We start from the raw sequence: 22,679 nt of genomic DNA on the forward strand, positions 1-22,679 counted from the left end.
CTGTGTGTGTGTCTTAATTTTATGGTCAACAGCACGGAACAGGAGTTTGCGGAGGCTGTGTGTTATTACTATTTTCAGGCATTTCACACAATTTTTTTTTAATGTATCCATCCATTCGTTATCAATAGCGACTTGTTCAGAGCAGGCTGTGGTGGTCTGGGATGTGAGGCAGGATACACACCTTGGCTTGGACAGGAGGCCAGGCGATTAGGGCAATCACACGCAGACACACACACACACCCGCGTCTTGGAGCTGTGGCAGGAAACCCACGCAAACACGGTCGTGTGTTAGCAAGTTAGGGCTCCGTGTGTGTGTGTGTGTGTGACTGAAATGCGACGGTCACGATTCAGACACAAATGATGATGTCGCAACGTGTCATTAAATGTGGTAGTGAGCGGAACACGTGACTGACGGAGTGCGACGACACAGCGGACCCCCGGCGCTCGGGGGCTTTATGCTCAACGACTCGGTTATTTGGGAATAATTCATGATATTTCCGTTAAGACCGGAACCGGAGAGAATCCAGAGTGGCTGCGGTCCCACACTTTTTTTGACTTTAACCCCTTATCTCTGCCGCGGTTATAAAGAGTTATTAAAGAGCAGTAGCGGCGGCGCGTGATCGCAGAGTGTATCGCGGAGACGTTTTACTGTATTAAGTTCCTACTGTACTGTACTGTACTGTTCGGGGTGACGCGGCACTGATCCCTCCCCTTCACGAAGAGACGCTACCCCCGCCGTGCCCTCCCTTTTAAAGGCGGTGGGGGCCGGCACGCGCCCTGTCACTTTCGCTCTGGGCGCGACGCTGCGAGGATCTGCCGGCGCGTGCCCGCTGTTTCCGCCGCTCCCTTCCCCGAGACCAGATCGCGTCTTTTTTGTTTTTTTGTTTTTTTTTTTCCCCTTTTCCGTCACCTCCACACCTGCCGGCTGCTCGGACATGTTCCGGTACCTGGGTGAGCTGCTCTCGCGGGGGGCCGGGGGGGCCCTGGCCTGTGGAGGAGCGGCGGGAGCGGCGGAAGCGGCGCTTCCCGCGCGCTGCTCGCTGCTGCGGGTCCGACTCTCGAGCGCAGCCGCCGCGGACGGGGAGGACGACCCCAACTTCTTCCGCATGGTGGAGGGCTTCTTCGACCGCGGCGCCGCCATCGTGGAGAACAAGCTCGTGGAGGACCTGCGGAGCCGCGAGACGCCCGAGCAGAAGAGGCTGCGCGTGCGGGGGATCCTGCGCATCATCAAGCCGTGCAACCACGTGCTGAGCGTGTCCTTCCCCATCAAGCGCGACAACGGCGAGTGGGAGGTGATCGAGGGCTACCGGGCCCAGCACAGCCAGCACCGGACTCCCTGCAAGGGAGGTGAGCCGCGCGACGCGGGGGTCGAGACCGGCCTCGCGCAACCCCTTTTAAAAATGGAGACGCGTTGCGTCCCTAACACTGAGTGAGAGCCAGAGCGGCGGCATGCCGGGATTCAATGCACTGGGAATGTAGTGGGAATCTAATGGCAATGCGGTCGGGATTCGGAGGGGATGCGCTGGGATTGCAGCTGGAATCGAATGGGAATTTACTGGAAACCGGGGGGGGGGGTTAACGGGGCCGCAGAGGGAATTCAATCATGGCAGTAAGGAGAATGCAGTGGGAATGCAGTGGGAATTCAGCGAGATGGCAGGGATGGGGATGCCGCGGGATCGCGTGCTCTCCGTGGTCCTGTCCTCGCTCACCTGTAGCGCCTCGGTCGGGCGCGTACTAGTATAGGCGCGCGCGCGCCGGACGTGTTTGCTTTTCCTCGCTCCGTGTTCCACGCAGTAACGTGTCCTTGAACATTTACTTATTAAAAGTTTGCGCTGCTCATAACTTGTGTTGAAACAGTGAGCTGTACTGGAAATTAAACACGAACGGACGCCAGAACTAATTTCATTGGGGGGGGTTTAATTATATTGACATGACTTTGTGTTTGCGCAAGTTATTTGCGGATATTATTGTCAGTCTTGCCGCTGTAACCAGCTGCGCTGCTCTGTAATTGTCCATTGATCCTTTAAAGCTCCCTTGTTTATTCCACATTCTTGCTTGTTGGGGTGTAACTCCAGCGCGAGGCTCTCACACCCTGTCGCGCACCTGTTGTGTGTGTGTGGAGTGTATTGCGACATTCCAATTTCCTGTATTCCCTTTTAAAAAAAAAAAAAATCCTTTACTGACAACAATTAAAAATAGAAAGACGATACAAATACAACATTTAACATTTACAAATAACCACAATACCAACACACAACTCAAAATACTCCAAAAAACAAGATCACACAAAGTTGCAGAAATAATCAACAAAACAAACATTAAAACCCGGTTAAAACGTTAGATACCAATCATGAAAACTTTGTTTCAATGCATCAGTCATCGGCTACTAAAAATTCCACAACTGATACATTCAATAGCAAAGTTGCACAGAATCAGTACTCCAGGAACTCATCGGACTCCAATAAAATACGCATGACTTTCAGTATTTACCATCAATATCACATGTTAAATTCACACTATAAATAAAAGAAAACAAAACTAAATGCAACAATGAAACATTATCAATAACCAACAACACTCCAAAAACATTCCTGTTTCCCATGTTCCCTCATGACCTTCGCCCCTTTGTCCCTGAGTGTCACTGTGGGATGTGATGTCATGTCGGCACCTGCGGACTGACATGTACCCAAGGTACCCCATCGGTGGAGCCGTCCTTCGGAAGACGGCTGGTCCCGGGTTCGATAATTATGGTGATGCTGTTAATAATTTACATGCTGTCCGGTCCAGGGATCCCAGAAGTGTGTCGGAGAGGGGGCGACACACTCACGCATGCGTGTTCGTGCCAAAGCACCGTAGTCGGACACCGACCCGGCTTGTGTGTGTTTGTGTGTGCGGGCAGAAAGGCCCAAGTGGTGCTTCTACCACGCCAACCTCTTGTTTACCGCACAGAGCCACCCTGCAACCTGACACTCCTTCATTTCCGGCCTCGTCTGCTCGACTCCAGCATCCGCAGCCACCGTCACCTCGGTTTAACTCTGATTTGTGTACGGAATTGACCGGAAGGGTCCAGTGCAGCCTGTGTTCCTCTGTGTGTGAGGTGATGCGAGGTGTTGCGAGACCATGAGAAAAGGAGGTGTTCCTCATCTTCACCACCAGTGTCTCAAAAGGGTGCTGCAAAGCATTGCATGCTGGGTAATGTGCACCTGGGCCAAAGGGTGTGAGTGAGATCCAATCAGCTGTGAGAGGAGTGGGGGCAGGTGTAGTGTGTTGGGGGAGTGGGATGGAGGTGTGTCCTATGAGCCCACCCACTCTCATTGGTCAAAACCACAGTGGGCGGCAAGGGGGCAGGTACTGTATTCAGCCAATCAGCAGAAGGCTTCAGTTTTTTTTTTGCTTTTTTAACTGTTTAAACTCCACCTACTGAATCTAGTAAACCTGTTTGAGTTGTTTTGAATTAAGATTTAAGTGCTCAGTATTAGGAGCGAATAAATAATACACAGCATGCAACAAGAGCAGTACAGGAGCAGCCCCCTTTTTTTAAAGTCAATTTGTTAAGTTTTTCTTGTTTCGCCTTCTTTCCCTTTACACATGATTGTTCACTGCTGCCAAAGCCTGAACTGAGAGATAAAGTGTCGAAACTGAAAGTGTTTCTTGGTGAATGAAGAAGTGAAAGTGCTGAGAAAGGAGCAGCCTGGTGTTGCGGGACCCCACCCCCACATTCCTTCGAGACAAACTTCAGGGAAGTGAAGGGAACTTGTCTGGCCAGAGTGGGAATAACCTCACTAACCACCCAGCGTCCGGGAGGAACTGGGCTGGGGCAGCGTGGGAACATGGTCGGGGCATCGAGAATGTACCCCGTCGTCCCCTCCATGGGTTGCTGGGACCATTCTTTTTCTTATTCTTCTTATTCCTCTTATTATTATTATTATTATTTGCAGGGAACTGCTGTGTGCAGGATGGCCAGACTGTTGTGCCAGATGCAGCTTCTTTATTTAATTTCCTTCTCCTGGTAAATGGAGGGATTGGATTAATTTGTTTTCATACCTCTGAACTGAAGAGCACTGCCAGGTTGCTTCAAACCAGTCGTCCTGGAGACCGCTTGTCAGATGCTGATGTTGCTAAAACTTGTGCTGGGTTGGCTCGGACCCGGGGGGGGTGGGGGTTGCTAATTTCTTTTCACACACACACCGAGCAGGCACCCCCAACGATCTTTAAATACCTGGTCTCAGTCGGTGCATGGACCACGCTGTATAAACGGGCAACGGCGCGACATCATGAGCAAGGGGGTGGAGCTTCATTTCAAAGCGTCTGTCAAGCTAGTAAATCATTAAAAAAAACACCTTATCTGTGCTTTAACAGGTTGTGTGAACTGTTTGATAAAGAGGTTTTCCTACAGATACACTTTGGTTAACCTCACATACACTCTAGATAAAGGCTCGGTGTTGCCGCGTTGATGGAACCAAGGGTTCAAACCCACAACCCTCAGGTTTGCCTGGTCTACGCCACGTTTGCTCGTGCTGTGGTGGCACTGTGACACAACCATGGACAACGGCTTGGACAGCTCAGACTGGCAATACCCCACCCCCCGCCCCACTACACCCTACCCCATCCTCCTTTTTAGAGATTAGAATGGCACGGGGATGCTGATTGAAGCTGCCCAGTGTCATGGGGTAAGCCCTAGGGATGGCTGCAGGGGGCGGGTTCGATAAGGTCTGCACTGTAACTATGACTAAAATCATCCACATCGGCCCAGATGTGTTCAGGACTCCATGCTCCCTCCGACAGAGGCGGTCACAGCGCTCTGTGTGTCTCCCACTTGCGTTTGATAAGGAAATGTCAGCATTTCACTGAGTCGTCTGTACACGATGCGTGTAATTAATGTGCTTTTTTAGGTGAAAATTGTCCAATTCTAGGTATATTTATGAGTGACACATTCTCTCTCTCACGTTAATGTATTTCACATCTAACCTGAAGGTCAGTGGACTGTGGGGAGACCTGCAGAAAGTAAGGGACCGTCTGCAAACTGCCCCCAGTCCTTGGGGAACGTCTTCCAGTTCAAACAAAACGAAAGCAAACGTGAGGTGTTTGCATCAGAAGCCAGTGATGAAATACTTAGAAGACGAGCAAACAAGATCCTTGTTATTTAAAGAGATGCAGGAAATATCATATGGATCGATTTAACGATTTCCTGTTAATGGAATGGATCTGAAGAGCGCCGGTTCGAATCCCAGAAAAAGAACTTCTGTTGGGTGCCTGAGGCCGTGGCATGTTTTACCTTTAATGTTTGTTTTCATAAATACATAATGGATATTTAAATATACATATGCGTGTGTATACATAATGCTAACGTGTGAAATTCTGCAGAAATTCAAGTTAAAGCTGTTACGCATAATGTAGACAGCCCATCGCATGCATGGGAAGACTCGGGTAATCACTTTATCATTGAATTAACGTTATAAAGCTTTAAAGCCTGCAGCCTTGGCAACAAGATAATGAAATATAATCAAATTGATTATTCATTCTTATGTGATCTGGCTTCATGTCGGGAGATGGTTTGAGGAATAGAGAGAGTGGGCCCAGCAGAACAAATCGAAACCGTTGACCGCACGTCTATGCAATTCCAGTGCTATAGTATGGGAACACTTGTCTGTGATGACTTGTGGTTTTGTGGAGCACCTGAATCAGCTCACCCCTCCTCCCCAACCTGTCTACCATCCCTCCCCAGGTATCCGGTACAGCACTGATGTGTCCGTGGACGAGGTGAAGGCTCTGGCCTCCCTGATGACCTACAAATGTGCGGTTGTAGGTAAGGAGCTATTAGTCTGAACTCTACTGGCTGCAGACCCCTCGTCTTCAAAGATATGCAGCAATGTCATTTTTAATTGTTTAGTAATTTGTTAATGTAAATTGTTAATGTAATGTTTAATTGTTATTAATTATATTTTGAAATTACACTTTTTTGCATTTACCATAATTTTACCAAGAACACACTAGGTTCATTTACAAATAGGTAGTATGAAATATTACAGAACACAATTAAGAATTTCTACCGGGTAACACAGTATATCTTAAAGTAATGGATTATTAAAGTGTCCAGTACATCCAACAGTAATTATTAAAGTGTCACCAACTACACCAATTTGTATTGAGTGCAGCTGCTAATTGCACTTTTATTCTCATGTTCCTTAGATATGTTTGTCCGTATCCCCTAAATAATTGTACTGTTTGTGTAGTATTTGTGTTTTTTTCATACTTTACAGAATATTATACTGTATATATATATATATATACACACTTCAAAAATATTGATATACATTACTTCGGTGTTAGGTTGAATGTGTCTGAATGAGTATTCATCACACTGAATTTCTTGTACGCAAACACACTTGACTATTAGTCTTATCTTAACCTGGATATTCAGTGATGACAGTATTTTAATGCTGGGTGGGCAAAAATTCTGGAGCTGTAATTGCAGTATTTGTGAAAAATGTTGAGCGTTCCAGTTCTATCCGGTCATCTCCTGCACTTTGGGGGAAGTCCTCAGCCCGTTTCGCTTGCTTACGCCTTTTCTCTTCCTTTTTTCAGATGTGCCTTTCGGTGGAGCCAAAGCAGGAGTGAAAATCAACCCGAGGAACTACTCTGTGAGTAGGTCGTGGCACCTCCTTGCAAAGCCCTGCCTGTTTGGGGCACACTGCCATGTGTATATGAGATTTAATCCATCGTTTCAGGACCTTCTCTTTTCGATGTTGTGTCAAAGTACCCGTTCCTGCTCAGTAGGGTGGGTTTGCTTGGGTGGGGTCATGCTGCGAACAAACTACGGGCTGTTCGGTTGGGCAACGTTTCCATTTGGCCTTTCAGGTGCACCCGTGGTGCGTCTGTTTGCTGCTTTGTGGTTTCCGTGGATACAGTCATGTCCCTGATGGTCAGGACATCAGGGGTTTCTGCCTGCATTCTGGATGGGATGCTGTCTACCATGTTGCAAACCTGCTTTTTTCCCCCGTCTTTGCTGGGAAAATGGCTTTTCTGTACAGCAACTTTGTGTAACGTAGCGCTGAAGCCCTGGAAGCGTCTCAGCCATTTAATTTTTACTGGCGAAACAAAAAGTATGGCTCTTAGGAAGCATGAAAAGGCAGCACATTGCATGTTGTTATGACAAGAACTTGTTGTTGTTTCACCAGCTATATATGACTAATGTAGTAATAGAGCACCTGGATTTTGCAATTGGACATAGGTTCAGCCTGTGTGGAATTTCCATGTTCTCCCCATGTTCACATGGGTTTCTGCCAGGTGCTCTTGTTTCCTCCCACAGACAAAAGATATGTTTCAGGTGGATCGGTAATTCTAAGTGGCCCTTAGGTTGTATTTATCTGTGTTACATTGCTCTGGTGTCTCAATGAGTGAATGATTGTAGGAAATTTAGTGTAGTGCGTCTTACACTAAGACATGTTGGATAAAGGTGTTTGCTAAATACTAGCTGACTTGATGTTCCTTCCTCTCATATTCACATTTTCATTAATTTAACAGACTTTTTTCTCCAAAGCAACATACAACGATTTTAGAGGAAGGGACGTCGAATAATGGCTGTTTTTATGACGCTGCCACAGCAGTTTGTGCTGTGATTTATGATCCTGCTGCTCGAATTCTTTGGTTGATTAGATGTTATGTGTGGGTGGAGGTTGGGCTTCCGTTCTCTTCCCCATGAAGAGGCTGCATGCTGTCTACTGTGAACCGCAGCAAGCTTGTACAGACACGATATTCAGGTTTTTGTGTTTGTTAGAGCCACACCTCTCTCCACGTGTCTGAATTTTTTGTTTGTCCTGCCCCCGTCGTTTGTGAGAAAATGTATTGTCTCTCTTATAAACATTTCACTGGCTCCTCGTGTTACAGCTTCGTCATAGACAATTCCAGTTTAATTATGTTTAATTAGATTTTTTCCCCTATCTATTTTTTTTTTTAATTTCTAGCAGAGTGTACATGACATTTTCATTCTCTAAACCAATAGGTGGCAGTAAAGAGCACCTCAACAGAATGAGAGCACAGACATGCATTGCTTAACGACGGGGACACGTTTTGAGAAATGCGTCTTTAGGTGATTTCATCGCTGTGCAAACATCATAGAGTGTACTTATACAAACCTAGATGGTATAGCCTTGAGCATAGAGTGTATTGATAGAAACCTAGATAGTATAGCCTCGATCATAGAGTGTACTTATACAAACCTAGATGGTGTAGCCTTGATCATAGAGTGTACTTAATCAAACCTAGATGGTATAGCCTCGAGCTTAGAGTGTACTGATAGAAACCTAGATGTTATAGCCTCAGTCATAGAGTGTGCTTATACAAACTTAGATACTATAGCCTCGAGTATAGAGTGTGCTTATACAAACGTAGATATTATAGCCTCGAGCATAGAGTGTACTGATGCAAACCTAGATGTTACAGCCTCGAGCATAGAGTGTACCGATACAAACCTAGATAATATAGCCTCGAGTATAGAGTGTACTTATACAAACCTAGATGGTATTCTAGATGGTATAGCCTCAATCATAGAGTGTACTTATACAAACCTAGATGGTATAGCCTTGAGCATAGAGTGTACTGATACAAACCTAGATGGTATAGCCTTGAGCATAGAGTGTATTGATACAAACCTAGATGGTATAGCCTGGAGCATAGAGTGTACTAAAACAAACCTAGATGTTACAGCCTCGAGCATAGAGTGTACCGATACAAACCTAGATAATATAGCCTCGAGTATAGAGTGTACTTATACAAACCTAGATGGTATTCTAGATGGTATAGCCTCGATCATAGAGTGTACTTATACAAACCTAGATGGTATAGCCTTGATGCAGTCAAGAGACACCGTAAATATGAGATTTATGATCCTGCTGCTGGCGTAACACAGCATACTGTTTTACAATAAACTTTTTTATACGTAGAAAGAGTACACTAAAGTAAGAATAAAAAGTACAGTAAAGTAAATACATAAAGCATTAACATTGGTGTTTCTTATCATTATCAAGTATTATGTACCGTACATAATCGTATGCGCTATACATTTTTATACAACTGGCAGTGCAGTAGGTTTGTTTACAGCAGCACCACCACGAAAATGTGAGTAACACGTTGCACTACGATGTTACGACGGCTACAATGTCGCTAGTTTATAAGAATTTTTCAGATCCATTATAATCTTATGGGACCACCGTCATATATGCGGTCAGTCGTTAAGCAAAACTTCGTTAAGCGAAATGTCATTAAGCGGCGCATTACTGTGTTCCTGAGTGTCAGTTTGTGGAGGAGGTACTTTTTGTCATTTTTAGTTGGAGTTGCTTGAAGTTAATGCAAATGTTGAAGTCTTACAAAGTATTTGTTATAGCTGTATCTGAGACTTTTACAGAAACTGACGTATAAATAAAATTTTATGCACAAAACAAGTTATGAACAGACTTCCAGTCCCAGCTAATCAAGCTGAGGAGCCAGTGTTTTTTATTCCAGTTTACCTTGTCATATGAACAGGAAACTCGGTATACAATGGTGTGTTTATATGCATTTATATTTTTGCAAAGCTTCCGGCTTCCACACAGATGTATTTTAGCTGTGTACAGAAAACAGGTCATTTTTGGGACAGTTTGTTCTGCTTGCTACGTGACTGTGACACCAGCGTGGGCATCTTGGCAGGCATATAGAACATGACACCTTCTGTACTGGTGTCCGGTCCCTTATCGTTTTCTTTTTCCTTCGCTTGCACCCTCTATAGGGGATCCTGTATTGCGAATGTCTGCCTACTGTAAATAGCTCTGGAAGTTTGTTTGTTTTTGAGGCTCTGGGACACTTTGTTGTGTGACTGGAGACATTTTTGACTCAGTTACCTTATGGCCCCACATAGGACAACGAACTGGAGAAAATCACCAGAAGATTCACCATCGAATTGGCCAAGAAGGGTTTCATCGGTCAGTTGGTCACAATTTTACTGTTAAAAAAAACATTAATCTCCCAAACCTCCTCTGTCTCCAAGTGTGTAACCAACTGCTTGCTTCTTCCATCCTCGTAGGACCCGGCATTGATGTCCCGGCTCCTGACATGAGCACGGGCGAGAGGGAGATGTCCTGGATCGCCGACACGTACGCCAACACGATTGCCCACGGTGTAAGTTACCCTGCTGCCTGACTGTGGTGCCATGTGGCCAGCTGCCATTTGGCACGTTTCATCCCGGAAACGCTGGCTGTTTCTTCTTCTTTGATGGCGGCATGGGGTGTGGTGTTGGGACGGGTGTACCAGGTTCTACTTATTGGACAAGGTCTCAGCCAGACGCCCTAACGAAGCTGGTGACGTGTATTTCAGCAGATCCAAGGATTTCTTCCTTTTAATTGAAATCTTTAGGTTGGATTTCATAGTTAAAAAATTTAAATTACATGTTTTTCCAACACACGGCAATGCACCAAGTTCTGGAAAAAGCTGTGAACAAATCCAAGGAGGAGAAGATGGGCTGGACAGACTCGCCGCGGTCCCTGTGCTGGGGAGATCCAGGCTTTACATGAGAGCTCATTTCATGGCTGTAACCATGTGCTGGCTTCACAGATGCCCAAATGTTTATGATGAATAACATTTTTATGATTTAAATATATATTTATTTAGATGACTTGCTTGTATATAAGTAGAATTGTTGCATCTTTGGAAAGCGCTGGTGTTGTGGATTTACAGCAAGGGCTCATGAATAGAATTTAATGGACTTTTGTTGCTGTGCAGCTCTGTTGCCATGGCAGCAGAGAAAGTTTAGTCTGGATTCTGGTGGACCAGTGTCAACCACATTGTTCACACGGTCACTGTAGGGTCGGGGGTTCCTGGGCCAAATGGGGAGGAGATATCAGACCCCCACCCCATGGATTTTGAAGAAAACCTCCGCTGGTCTTGCCCAGGAATGGAAATGTGCTCCGAAAATTCACTATAATTAGTAGCGTAGTGGTTAGAGCCACCGTTTTGCGGTCAAAGATCGCAAATCCTGCGGTAATACCCTTGACCAAGGTACTTACCCAGAATCAATACAGTAAATATTGCCCAGTTGTACAAAAGGGTAAATAATTGTAAGTAGCTTAGTGCACGAGCCTAACTTTATCATTCACCTTGGATAAAGGATTTGGCTAAATAGTGGTCAATAGGAGGGGCACTGTGGCGCAGCGGGCTTGGTCAGGTCTCGCACTCTGGCGGGTCTGGGGTTTGAGTCCTGCTTGGGGTGCCTTGTGATGCACTGGCGTCCCGTCCTGGGTGTGTCCCCTCCCCCTCCAGCCTTATGCCCGGTGTTGCCGGGTTAGGCTCCGGCTCGCTGCAATCCCAGCTTGAGACAAACGGCTTCAGACAGCGTATGTATGGTCAATATTAAATGAAGTGTTACTGTGAAAAGCAAAATAATTTACAGATAAATACTTTTGTCGAGTTGAGCAGGTAGGTGGTGATGTATGAAAATGTTTATTTTGATTTTCTAACCCTGAAATGAAGCACTGCTTGTGGAGGCGATTGTTTAAAGGAAACCAACGTAGGTGGAGCTGGTTTTGGGAACCTGACTGTTTTTGTTTGGGGGGTGGGGGGGTTTGGGGTGTGAGATGTAAACACAATGGCCCTCTCCATGCCTGCCTTTGGTCACGTATAGTGTACGTTGTGGGTCGTCTAGCTGCTCTGCGACTCTCACCTGACCGGGAAAGACCCGTCTGCCCCCCCCTCCACCAACAGGAGCCCACACCGTGGGTCCCTTAACCGCTTCTGTAGTCCAACCTTTCCGGACCCCTAACTTTACCCAAAGTAGGGCATTTTGCTCTTCTGCTCTGTTTTTGGAAACGAGTGGGAGTGACTCGCACGGCGCCGTCCCGACCTTAGATGAACCCAGGAGAATCAGAACGACTCGGACCTCCTGACCGAGGAGCAAATTCTCCTGAGATGTTTGCTCACAGTTAACAGCAGTTATTCTCTATATTTTTAATACACAGTATTTTTGCCCTTATTTCTTTTTTTCTTCTCCTCTGCAGGACATCAACGCTCATGCGTGTGTCACGGGCAAACCCATCAGCCAGGGCGGCATCCATGGCAGGATCTCGGCCACAGGGCGCGGCGTCTTCCACGGCATCGAGAACTTCATCAATGAGCCGTCCTTCATGAGCCAGCTGGGCCTGACGCCCGGCTTCGCCAACAAGACCTTCATCATCCAGGTGGGGGGATGGTTCCACTCTGGGTTCTGGGTTTTTTGGCCCTTCGGTGGGAACAAAAACACCACAGAAAGAGCACAGGAGGTTCTGACCTTTGAAAAGTGGGTTAAATTCAGAATGGGTGTGTGTATGTGTGTGTGTGTGTGAGAGAGAGAGAGAGAGAGAGAGAGCGAGACGGGAGAGAGTGCGTGCACGCAAGCACGTGTGCATGTGTCCGGGGACCAGAAGAGTTTCCGTTCTGGTCCAGGGTGCAGTCTAGAATTACCGTGGTAAATTTACTCTTAAGAGCTTCGCCTCCTCACAGCCCAGCTATAATTATCTGTGATCCGGGGGTGTGTGCGGCGTCGAGGGGGTGTCGCAATGCCCTGATGTCACATGTACGGCTCCGCTCCGAGTCGCGGGGGGAACGTCGTGGGGGGATGGGGAGCAGTAATTTCTTGCCGTCCAAAGGAGGCCCAGACATCCACAGAGAGGATTACGCTCCCCGGGAATTAAATTGTCTTCAGAGATGTGCAGATGTTGGCAGGAAACGGGGGGATGAGGATGATGATACTGAAGTGGAGAGGAAGAGGCCCTATATTACATTTATAGAGTGCCCTCCCCCCCTCCCCCCCCAGCTGTCTGGTGGATGGTGAAGGGCAGATGGTTGTAACCCGAGATCGGTGGAAGGTGATGGGAGAGAGCTCTGCGCAGTGCAATAGTCCCCTATTGATCCTCAACAAATTAATATAATATCATAATAATATTAACAGTAATTATTAGTTTAATACAGTAAATGCAGGGTGTCGCACTTGTCCCTCCCCCAGCAACATGCTGACTGTGTGTATACCTCCATTAGACCTGTTTCATGTTGGTGTTGTAATGCGTGGGTGTAAATAAACACACACACACACACACACACACACACACACACACACACACACACACACACACACACGGACATCTCATTCTCTCTCTCCCCCCTCTTAGGGTTTTGGCAACGTGGGCCTGCACTCCATGCGTTACCTGCACCGCTACGGCGCCAAGTGCGTCGGTGTCGGCGAGGTGGACGGAAGCATCTGGAACCCCAACGGCATCGACCCCAAGGAGCTGGAGGACTACAAGCTGGTGAGCTGCAGACGACCGGCGGCACCAAATAACAACCGGCTCAAACGGAAGTACCGAGGGAACAACCCGGTGCCGTCAGCGCACCGGCACTGCAGACCAAATCTGGTTGGAGAGCGCCCTCTAGACCAGATGCTGGTACTGCAACGGTACACAGTCTGTTAAGTACACTCACATTTACATTGAATTTACATTGATTTACAGGTGGTGCGTGACTCACGACAGCCCGGACTTTAAACGGGCTCATTAACCTCATTATATTATTTTCGAGCCCCGACTTTTGGTCACGCGTCTAATGCTGACTTGTCCGCCTGTTATACGAGAACGTTGACTTACTGACTCCTCAGTGTGTTAATCAGTGACTGTGGTTAATGTGCAAATATTTAGTTTAATTTACATTTCATATGTGATTACATTCAAATTACTTTTATTTAAAATGCCGAATGAACATGAGGTGGTGCAGAAGAGAAGAGGGGAATAAACCAGATTTAAAAAAGAAAGTGAAAATGAAACTAATTCTGTTACTGTATTGTATATTGCTATTATTCTGGGTTGGTATTACTGTAACATGAATGCTTAATGAGAAACACTGATTTTCATTAAAATACCCATTTTGTGGGTTTTCATTAAAATACCCATAAAATACCCATCGCTTCTCGCCCTTTTGGCTAAGATCAAAGTACCCATTTTGTGGTAAAACAAGGGACACAACGGCTTCACGTGCTTTCAAGCGACGCTGTATAATATACAGTGTAACATTCACGAATGTTAATTGTTTATATTTGCGTATAGTTTATATAATGCAGTGTTTGGAGGTGTGTGAGTTGTGGCAAGGTTGACATGCAACAAGGTCATCGGGGTCATAGTTGGGGACCACCTGTATTTAGCAAACGCTTTTCCCAGCGCAGCTTGCAGCTCAGAGTGAACAAAAGTGCATTTGACAACAGACGGAGAGGTGCAGGTGCAGACACTCGATTCTCGAATACCGTCACTTGGTCCAATCCACCGTTTGGGTCGCCGTCTATAGGCGGTGCTTTTATCGATGTGAATGCTGCCGATCCTGTGTGTAAAGCTCACTGTAGGGTGATGATCATTAGCGATTCTGGAGGAAATGGATGTGACTCATCATTCTTTTTGTATGACCCCCCCAGCAACACGGCACCATCGTGGGGTTCCCCAACGCGAAGCCCTACGAGGGCAGCATCCTGGAGGCCGACTGCGACATCCTGATCCCTGCAGCGAGCGAGAAGCAGCTCACTAGGAAGAACGCCCACAACGTCAAGGCCAAGGTGGGGTGGTGTGTGTGCGTGTGTGTGTGTGTGTGTGTCGGATGGGATGTGACCAAGTGGATCCAAGCAATTGCCAATGATTCCGTCATTCAGTGTAAATCTGTGTCACTTGAAGTTGTGGAAACATCACTGATTTTAATATTCCTTGGCTTGGGGGGGGTTTAACAGATCATCGCTGAAGGAGCCAACGGCCCCACCACCCCCGATGCCGACAAGGTCTTCCTGGAGAGGAACATCATGGTGATTCCGGTGAGACGACCTGACCACTTTGTCTCCGCACGCTAACATTTTACTGTAAATGCGGTAAATCAGGGCTGTTGACTCTTGTACACGTGTGTGTGCTCATCTCTCCTCCTGCAGGACATGTACCTGAACGCCGGTGGTGTCACCGTCTCCTACTTCGAATGGCTGAAGAACCTGAACCACGTCAGCTACGGCCGACTGACCTTCAAGTATGAGAGGGACTCCAACTACCACCTGCTCAGTAAGTCCCTCCGCTACCCTACGCACACGGCGCCCCGGTCCAGTTCGGACAGCTTCGCACCCGGAGTTTGTCTGCCGGACACCAGAATGGACAGTAAATTCAGTGAAATCAGCTGGGACTGTGGTGTGCGGTGAACGCGGTGCGGTTAATTCAGCCGTGTAACCGTTGTCACACTGCCCCGGACAGTTACATTCAGTCGCCACACGATGGGGCCCTTTTCCAACCGCTTGTGTTAAAATGTATCCGTTTGCGTTCAACATCCAGATTTCTGAATTGGATCAAGGACGTGTTTTTTAATGTGCTTTCGCCATCGACCGATTCACAGTGTTGGCTTTTTATAGGCCATCCAGCCGCCGCAACTACTTTCGATGAACTTTAAGGCTTCAAAATATCCTGTGATTGTGGGGGGAGGGGTGGGGGTCCGAGTTGCCACAATGCATTTTCACATCTTATGTGGATAATACTACCTTCAGCCTGCAGGGGGGTTTGTCCCATGACCCTCGTGATGTTATTCCATCCATGATCATCTGAGCTGGATATTCCAGGCAGGAGATGCAGGCAAGCGATGCCATTTAACCAAGTCTGCTCCCCCAGGGCACAGTTTTATGACCTTAACCGCATACACAGCGGGGGTGGTGTGTTCTTGGGTGTTGAAAGTATCGTCTGAGTCTATTCCCCGGCAGAACATAAACAACACAAAACATGTTTTTAAATCATGGCACGATGGCACAGCGAGTACCATGATCTCCCCGTGTCTGCGTAGGTTTCCTCCGGGTGCTCTGGTTTCCTCCCGTAGTCCAAAGACATGCTGTTCAGGTTCACCCCTAGTGTGTGAGTGACAGAGAGAGTGTGTGTATGTTCCACTGATGTATGGATGAGTGACCCAGTGTAAGTAGTGTATCTAGCAGTGTAAGACATCGCGGTAAATAAGGTGTGTGGGCTGAAAACACTACATAGAGTTCATTGGAAGTCATTTTGGAGAGAAGCGTCTGCTAAATAAATATATGTAAAATGCCTTTTATAATTTTTCCCACTCAGTGTCTGTCCAGGAGAGTCTGGAGAGGAAGTTTGGGAAGCAGAGTGGACCCATCCCTGTGGTTCCAACGGCAGACTTCCAGGCTAGAGTGGCGGTCAGTCTCTCTCTGCACTCATTTCCCTTGTTTGGAAGAAAAGTAGGATTGTGGTGTCATGGATCATTAATATTCAAGGTACTGAAATTCCTAAAGTTCATTTCTGGGTTCATAAATGGCTTTCCTGAGAAACACATCAGCCCAGTGTTGTTTTGTGAAATGAATGTCATTCCATGTGTCAGTCAGATTGTTAAGAAACTATGGCTGCACAACTGCACAACCATAGACTGACATGTTTCTTGAGAAAGCTGTTTTGTTTTGACCATTTTTGAATCCAGAAAGGAATTTCTGGAATGCCAGTACCTTGGAACCCAAGGAAAGACCATTTACTTGTGTTCCTGAACAGAATAGTAAGCTTCAGCTGTGCCAGTGCAATTACACACATGCACTCCTTAATGACTGGGACATGTTCTGAGAAATGCGTCATTAGGCGATTTCCTTGTCGTGCGAACATCATAGAGTGTACTTATACAAACCTAGATGGTATAGCCTCGATCACACAGTGTACTTATAGAAACCTAGATGGTATAGCCTCGATCATAGAGTGTACTTATACAAACCTAGGTGGTATAGCCTCAATCATAGAGTGTACTTATACAAACCTAGATGGTATAGCCTCGATCACAGTGTACTTATACAAACCAAGATGGTATAGCCTCGATCACACAGTGTACTTATACACACCTGGATGGTATAGCCTCGATGACACAGTGTACTTATACACACCTGGATGGTATAGCCTCGATCACACAGTGTACTTATACACACCTGGATGGTATAGCCTCGATCATAGAGTGTACTTATACAAATCTAGATGGTATAGCCTTGATCACACAGTGTACTTATACACACCTGGATGGTATAGCCTCGATCACACAGTGTACTTATACAAACCAAGATGGTATAGCCTCGATCACACAGTGTACTTATACACACCTGGATGGTATAGCCTCGATCATAGAGTGTACTTATACAAACCTAGATGGTATAGCCTCGATCACACAGTGTACTTATACACACCTGGATGGTATAGCCTCGATCATAGAGTGTACTTATACAAAACTAGATGGTATAGCCTTGATCACAGAGTGTACTTATACAAACCTAGATGGTATAGCCTCGATCATAGTCACGTTACGATGGTTACGACATCACTAGTCAATTAGAATTTTTCAGCTCCATTATAATCTTATGGGACCACCCTCGTATATGTGGTCAGTAGTTAAGCAAAACATTAAGTGACACATGACTGTACACAAAGGTTTCTGTAGCAGTAGGACAGAATGTTAAGGTCAGGTAAAGTAGCGTTACAGTTTATCATGAGGACGCTGGAGGAATAGCTGCTGGAAATAGAGCAGTAATAGCCATTGGCAGTATTAGTAATAATGTCTTGGCTCTAGGGGGTGCGGTGGCGCAGTGGGTTGGACCACAGTCCTGCTCTCCGGTGGGTCTGGGGTTCGAGTCCCGCTTGGGGTGCCTTGCGACGGACTGGCGTCCCGTCCTGGGTGTGTCCCCTCCCCCTCCAGCCTTGCGCCCTGAGTTGCCGGGTTAGGCTCCGGTTCCCCGTGACCCCGTATGGGACAAGCGGTTCTGAAAATGTGTGTGTGTGTGTGTGTGTGTGTGTGTGTGTGTCTTGGCTCTATTTTTTAAATCAACCTAACGATACCTTGATTTAAAAAAAAATACAAATTCTTTCAAAACCATGAGAATTTCTGGGTGATTCCAAACGTTTGAACACTAGTATATAATAAAAAACAAATGTTCTTGAACGTTTCCTAAGCGTCTAGTTTCAAAAAGAGGGATTCATGAGTAATTTGTTCAAACTTCCCCAGCGTCCAAGAAACGAGCATCTTCTCCCCGACCCCTAAAACTGCATTCCTTTTGGTGCTGGAAATTGGCCCTGCCCCCAAAACATGTCCCTGATCCAGAAAGTCACCATAAATTATTTTATTATACTCGATTTTGCACCGAAGTGGCTGCTTTCTGCCTGCAGGGAGCTTCAGAGAAGGACATTGTGCACTCGGGGCTGGCCTACACCATGGAGAGGTCCGCGAGGGTAAGCATGCACAACGACTTATGGGCGAGCATTTTTACCTGGTAATGCAGAGAGTGTGAAATGTGGACCGACAAGCTGGGTCCGGGTTCGAGAGAGGTGCGTCTCGCTGCCTGAGGACCAGGCGTCGATTTGGGTTGAAACCCAATGCAACTGAGCTCAGCCCTTGCCTCTGGCTTGCGTGCAGCTCTCACGCAGTTTGCTCGGCATGCAGGGCGTTTCCTGCCACCTCGAACCCTCATCCCAGGCTGCTGAGCACCTGCTGTGTGTGGTAATCCACCTGGCTCCTTGTTTACCAGTAGTGTAGTGGTGAAGGAGCATGGAGTCGCCCGTTTCCAAGGGGGTTAATGGGGTAAACGGCATAGTAAACGTTGTCTGCAGTAAAATCGGCGGTGTTATGTCTCCTCTTGTTCGAACCTGCAAACGTTTTCTCAGTTATTTATCTTCAGTTGCATTTTCTTGTGTTTCCCAAAATTGCAAACCCAGTTCAGTTACCCTGCAGCTGATAGATGGCAGTAAGGTGGACCCACGCAGAACAGGAATGTGGGACCACCTTAGTTCAACTCTCTTCCACAGTGTTTACAGCCCATCACTTTGTTACTGACTGTCGGTGACCAGTGGTGTCACTAGGGTTGGTGTCACCCCCCCCCCCCCCACACGGACCTCCACCCATGCCAGACCATACGGACTCTTAGTAATGTTTTTTCTACTAATGTTACTCATGAATCATAATTCCCATTTATCACTGAGTGTAATGGCAATAATAGCGACATAAACAAAATTACACCTTTAATTACAATATCACACGCACATCCTAAATGTATTTACATTTACATCGTTTCATGTGGTTCAAGTGAAAATTCGGTAAGGAAACGATAGAATTCGAAAGTAAAATCGTTGAAGAACTACATGAAAATTATGTTTATTGGAACATTATTGTTATACTGTAGGTTCACAAATACTAATTACCACAATGATACCTCTGATGATGTCACCCTCCTAGTGACGCCACTGTCGTTGACCATTAACAAGATGGAAAAAACAAACGTGTTTATGGGATGAATTTGCAGCCAGCATCGAACAGGAATTTATAGACTAAAGGTTTTTCTTTTTTTCCCAGCCACTGGTTTTAATGTGGCTCAAATTTATTAAAACGTTAAAATCCTGGGGAAAACATTTACATTTTTTATACGTGAAACTTTAATTTTTAGTTTTTATTTTTAATTTAACATAATAATAAAATTTTAATTTTCTTTAATTTTTTCAAAAAATTTTTATATGTGAGATTTTTACAAACTTTTTACAGACCTTACCCACAAATCCAAGACTTAGGAGCTCAAAACAAGGTTCTGATCCCAGTTTTGCTGTAAATTGAGGCGCTGGTGTCATTTTTCATTTTTTCCCCCTTCCCCTCCCCTTTCTCTTTGCTTTAGCAAATCATGCGCACAGCCGTCAGGTACAACCTGGGCTTGGACCTGAGGACGGCCGCGTACGTCAACGCCATCGAGAAGGTCTTCAAGGTGTACAACGAGGCTGGTCTGACCTTTACATAAACCAGTCCTCTCTCATGCTGGAAATGCCCCCCGTCAAATCCTGAAGCTTCGTCTCCATCTTGGTTAATGTGTCTATGTGCTGCACGTCCCAAACGTCCCCTTCGGCCCCCCAGCCCCCGCAACGTAGAAACGTAAGGACCGTTTACATATAACGTACCTTGTTCTTTCGACCCCATCCATAGCTGCTGGAGAATGTTCTCGCTTTCGTCAGTCATTAACCGCGGTAAAGTTCGAGGAAGGACAAGCAGACCTCCAGGAGTCCTGCACCTAAGAGCAGTCGTACATCCGATGTTCATCGTAATATTTTTTCGAGCTTCTCGCCCTTTGACCCTTCCGTCCCTCTCTGCTTTCGGCTGTACTGTACTTCTGTGGCCATTAGGGCAAAATCACGGTTTTTCTTTATCGGTTACCATGACTGTACCCCAATCCCTGCCTTGTGCTCGGACCCTAATTTTTTCAATATTCTCTAATTGGAGGTTTTCTCTAGCAAAAATAATCGTGAGATACTTAAACAAAACGGCACTTTATTGTGACATCACTGTGCGCCCGGTTTTCCCGCACTACCTCAGAGAGGCGTCTCTGCCGCTGCGGGTCGTACCGGTTAGTTTTACCCGTTTCTGCTGTTCGGGTTTGGAAGGAGCGGTTATGAGACGGAACGAGAAGCTTTCGTTCGACGACTTGTGAAACGACTCGCCGGATCGATTCCGAGCGTCCGCTCGTGCGTAATTACCATAGTTTGGTTTGGTGCCGTTTTGCCCGTCGAACGTCACACGGATGTTTACTGCTCGGATTCCATACGTTGGGACGTCGGGATGGGAAGAGCACACTGGCAAGACGTCCTGCCTAGCCTGGCCTTTACTCCTATCTCTACTACGGCCATATGACACTTGATCAGTGACCGCTTTGGGGAAAATTTGATATCGCCTCTTTTCTTCGAAAACAATTAAAATGATTTACAAAACTGTAAACGTGGTATCTTGAGTGTGCGGTGAATGTGTACGTCTCTTTGTTCATCTTTTTTCTGCCATCCCTCACTTTTGCACATACTTTTAGGCTGAATAAGGAATTTGATGATAGATTATTCATGATTAATAATATCATTACTGTTATCAACACTTCATTATTATTATTTAATGAAGTGTCGATAACAGTTGATAAGAATAATATCATAACTTAAAATAGCTAGTTCATTATCCAAGGTTTGTACACTAAACTGCTTATACTGATTTACCCGTTTATTACCCATGGGTAATTTTTACTGTATCATCAGTTCAAGGTGAGTACCTTGCTCCATCCTAACAGAAGGTGGGATTCGAACCCGGATACCTGCCACTTGTCCAAATGGTATCTTCTCTTCTTACATGACAATTTCCCTTTTAAGTCACTATTTTTTTATTAGTTTTGTCCAGTGCGTGTATGTGAGACAGAGACGACGGGTCTCTAACATGACGTAGTGATGGTGATCTTGTATACTGAGAAACAAAGGCAGTAAAACTAACAAGGCTCATTAAAGGAAAGAATTATTTGTTTTTATTATATCCAGCACACATTTATTATATCCAGCACACCGATCCTGACAGAGCAAAAGGCCTGACAAACAGGTTTCTAGGAGAACTGTTGCTCGAGGGCTCATCCGAAATAACATCAGATTACAAGCACAGAGAAGTGGAGAAAGTGATGCTGATCTGAAATCAGCTGGGAGAATTCTCTAGACTACAGTGACACTCTGGATCTATGTATGAGAATGATTTTTCAGCTTCTGCTGGGTCCAGTCCGGCACTCCTGTGACCTGAAATGACCCGGAGACGTTGGCCTCCAGGTGGGACAGGTGAGACATGGAAATGCTTTCATTAGCAGGAACACCATGAATCACTGGAAGAGCTTCTTGCCAAAGTTCAAGGCCGTCTCGGTGGCCTTGTCCGTAGCCGCATCCTGGGCGGCTTTGTTGACGGCGTCCGTCAGCTTCCCTACGACGCCGCCTTCTGAAAAGCACGGTAAGCAGCGTGAGCCAAAACATCGTGGGAAGGGCGTTCGACCAGGACCTAAGCGTACAAACGCAATTATGCTTCCTGGAGCGAGGAAGGTCACCCACCCTGCTGCTTCTTCTTCTGCTCCTGCTGCTTTGCATTTCCTCCGATCAAGTCTCCCATCTTCTGCTTGGCCGCGTTGGCTAAGAGGGGAAACAAAATCGTGTCGTCAGCGAAAACGCATCAAGCGACGACACGGGAAAGGTAAATACTGCAGTTGTCTGCAGTAAATCAGAGTAATCCTAAAAATCCAGCCAAGGGACAATAAAAAGTTGTCCAATGAGGGCCGGTGTTCACACGGTGTCCGTACGTTGTCCCCACAGTGCCCCTCAAACCCAGACAAGCATTTTGACTCATACACAAATTTCATAGCTAAATCAATTGAGAAAAGAACTTAAAAAGGAACTTATAAAAAAAGTTAATACTCAGTTTTAATAGCTTATATTGAAGTTAATATTAAAGTTTCCAAATGCTGAAGTAGATACTACAGGCAGCTGGTAGCATGGTGGTGCAAACTGCTGCCTTTGGACCTACAGGTTTGAATCCCACCTCCAACTAGTACTTAAGCAAGGTGAATTACTCTGGTAAAATTACCCGGTTGTACAAATGGGTAAATAATTATAGATACTTAATTGTTGCAAGTCGCTTTGGAGAGAAGCATCAGTTAAAGGACTAAATTTGATATATGAGTGATAATGTCCAGTCTCATGTCCACTGTCCGGGGGGGGGGCCCACGCCAGTCGCCGGAAGCATATTTCCAGGAGGGAGAGCAAAAGTCGTTCATGACGAATATCGGTCGTGACGAGAATCTTGTAGCCGATTGGTGATGTACAGTATTC

General features: G+C 46.1%; 1 protein-coding gene across 1 annotated transcript; it reads left to right on the forward strand.

Annotated features, from left to right (window-relative positions):
* The first annotated feature begins 764 nt into the window (after window positions 1-764).
* Window positions 765-20,764, forward strand: LOC108934891 (glutamate dehydrogenase, mitochondrial). Its single transcript, XM_018753086.2, has 13 exons — window positions 765-1,347; window positions 5,726-5,806; window positions 6,586-6,641; window positions 9,893-9,956; window positions 10,058-10,152; window positions 12,024-12,203; window positions 13,170-13,307; window positions 14,456-14,593; window positions 14,762-14,842; window positions 14,954-15,077; window positions 16,116-16,207; window positions 18,201-18,263; window positions 19,694-20,764. The coding sequence occupies exons 1-13, from the start codon at window positions 936-938 to the stop codon at window positions 19,811-19,813; spliced, it is 1,644 nt and encodes a 547-aa protein (XP_018608602.2). The 5' UTR covers window positions 765-935; the 3' UTR covers window positions 19,814-20,764.
* Window positions 20,765-22,679: the final 1,915 nt, after the last annotated feature.

The sequence above is a fragment of the Scleropages formosus genome, chromosome 3, assembly GCF_900964775.1.
Source record: "Scleropages formosus chromosome 3, fSclFor1.1, whole genome shotgun sequence".
Taxonomy (NCBI): Eukaryota; Metazoa; Chordata; class Actinopteri; order Osteoglossiformes; family Osteoglossidae; genus Scleropages; species Scleropages formosus.

Excerpts from the sequence above, each read along its gene's own strand:
- LOC108934891 (XM_018753086.2), top strand. The coding sequence starts at position 936 with ATGTTCCGGTACCTGGGTGAGCTGCTCTCGCGGGGGGCCGGGGGGGCC. Across the intron at positions 1,348-5,725 it reads CCGGACTCCCTGCAAGGGAG|GTATCCGGTACAGCACTGAT; the intron begins GTGAGCCGCGCG and ends ATCCCTCCCCAG. Across the intron at positions 18,264-19,693 it reads CCATGGAGAGGTCCGCGAGG|CAAATCATGCGCACAGCCGT; the intron begins GTAAGCATGCAC and ends TCTTTGCTTTAG.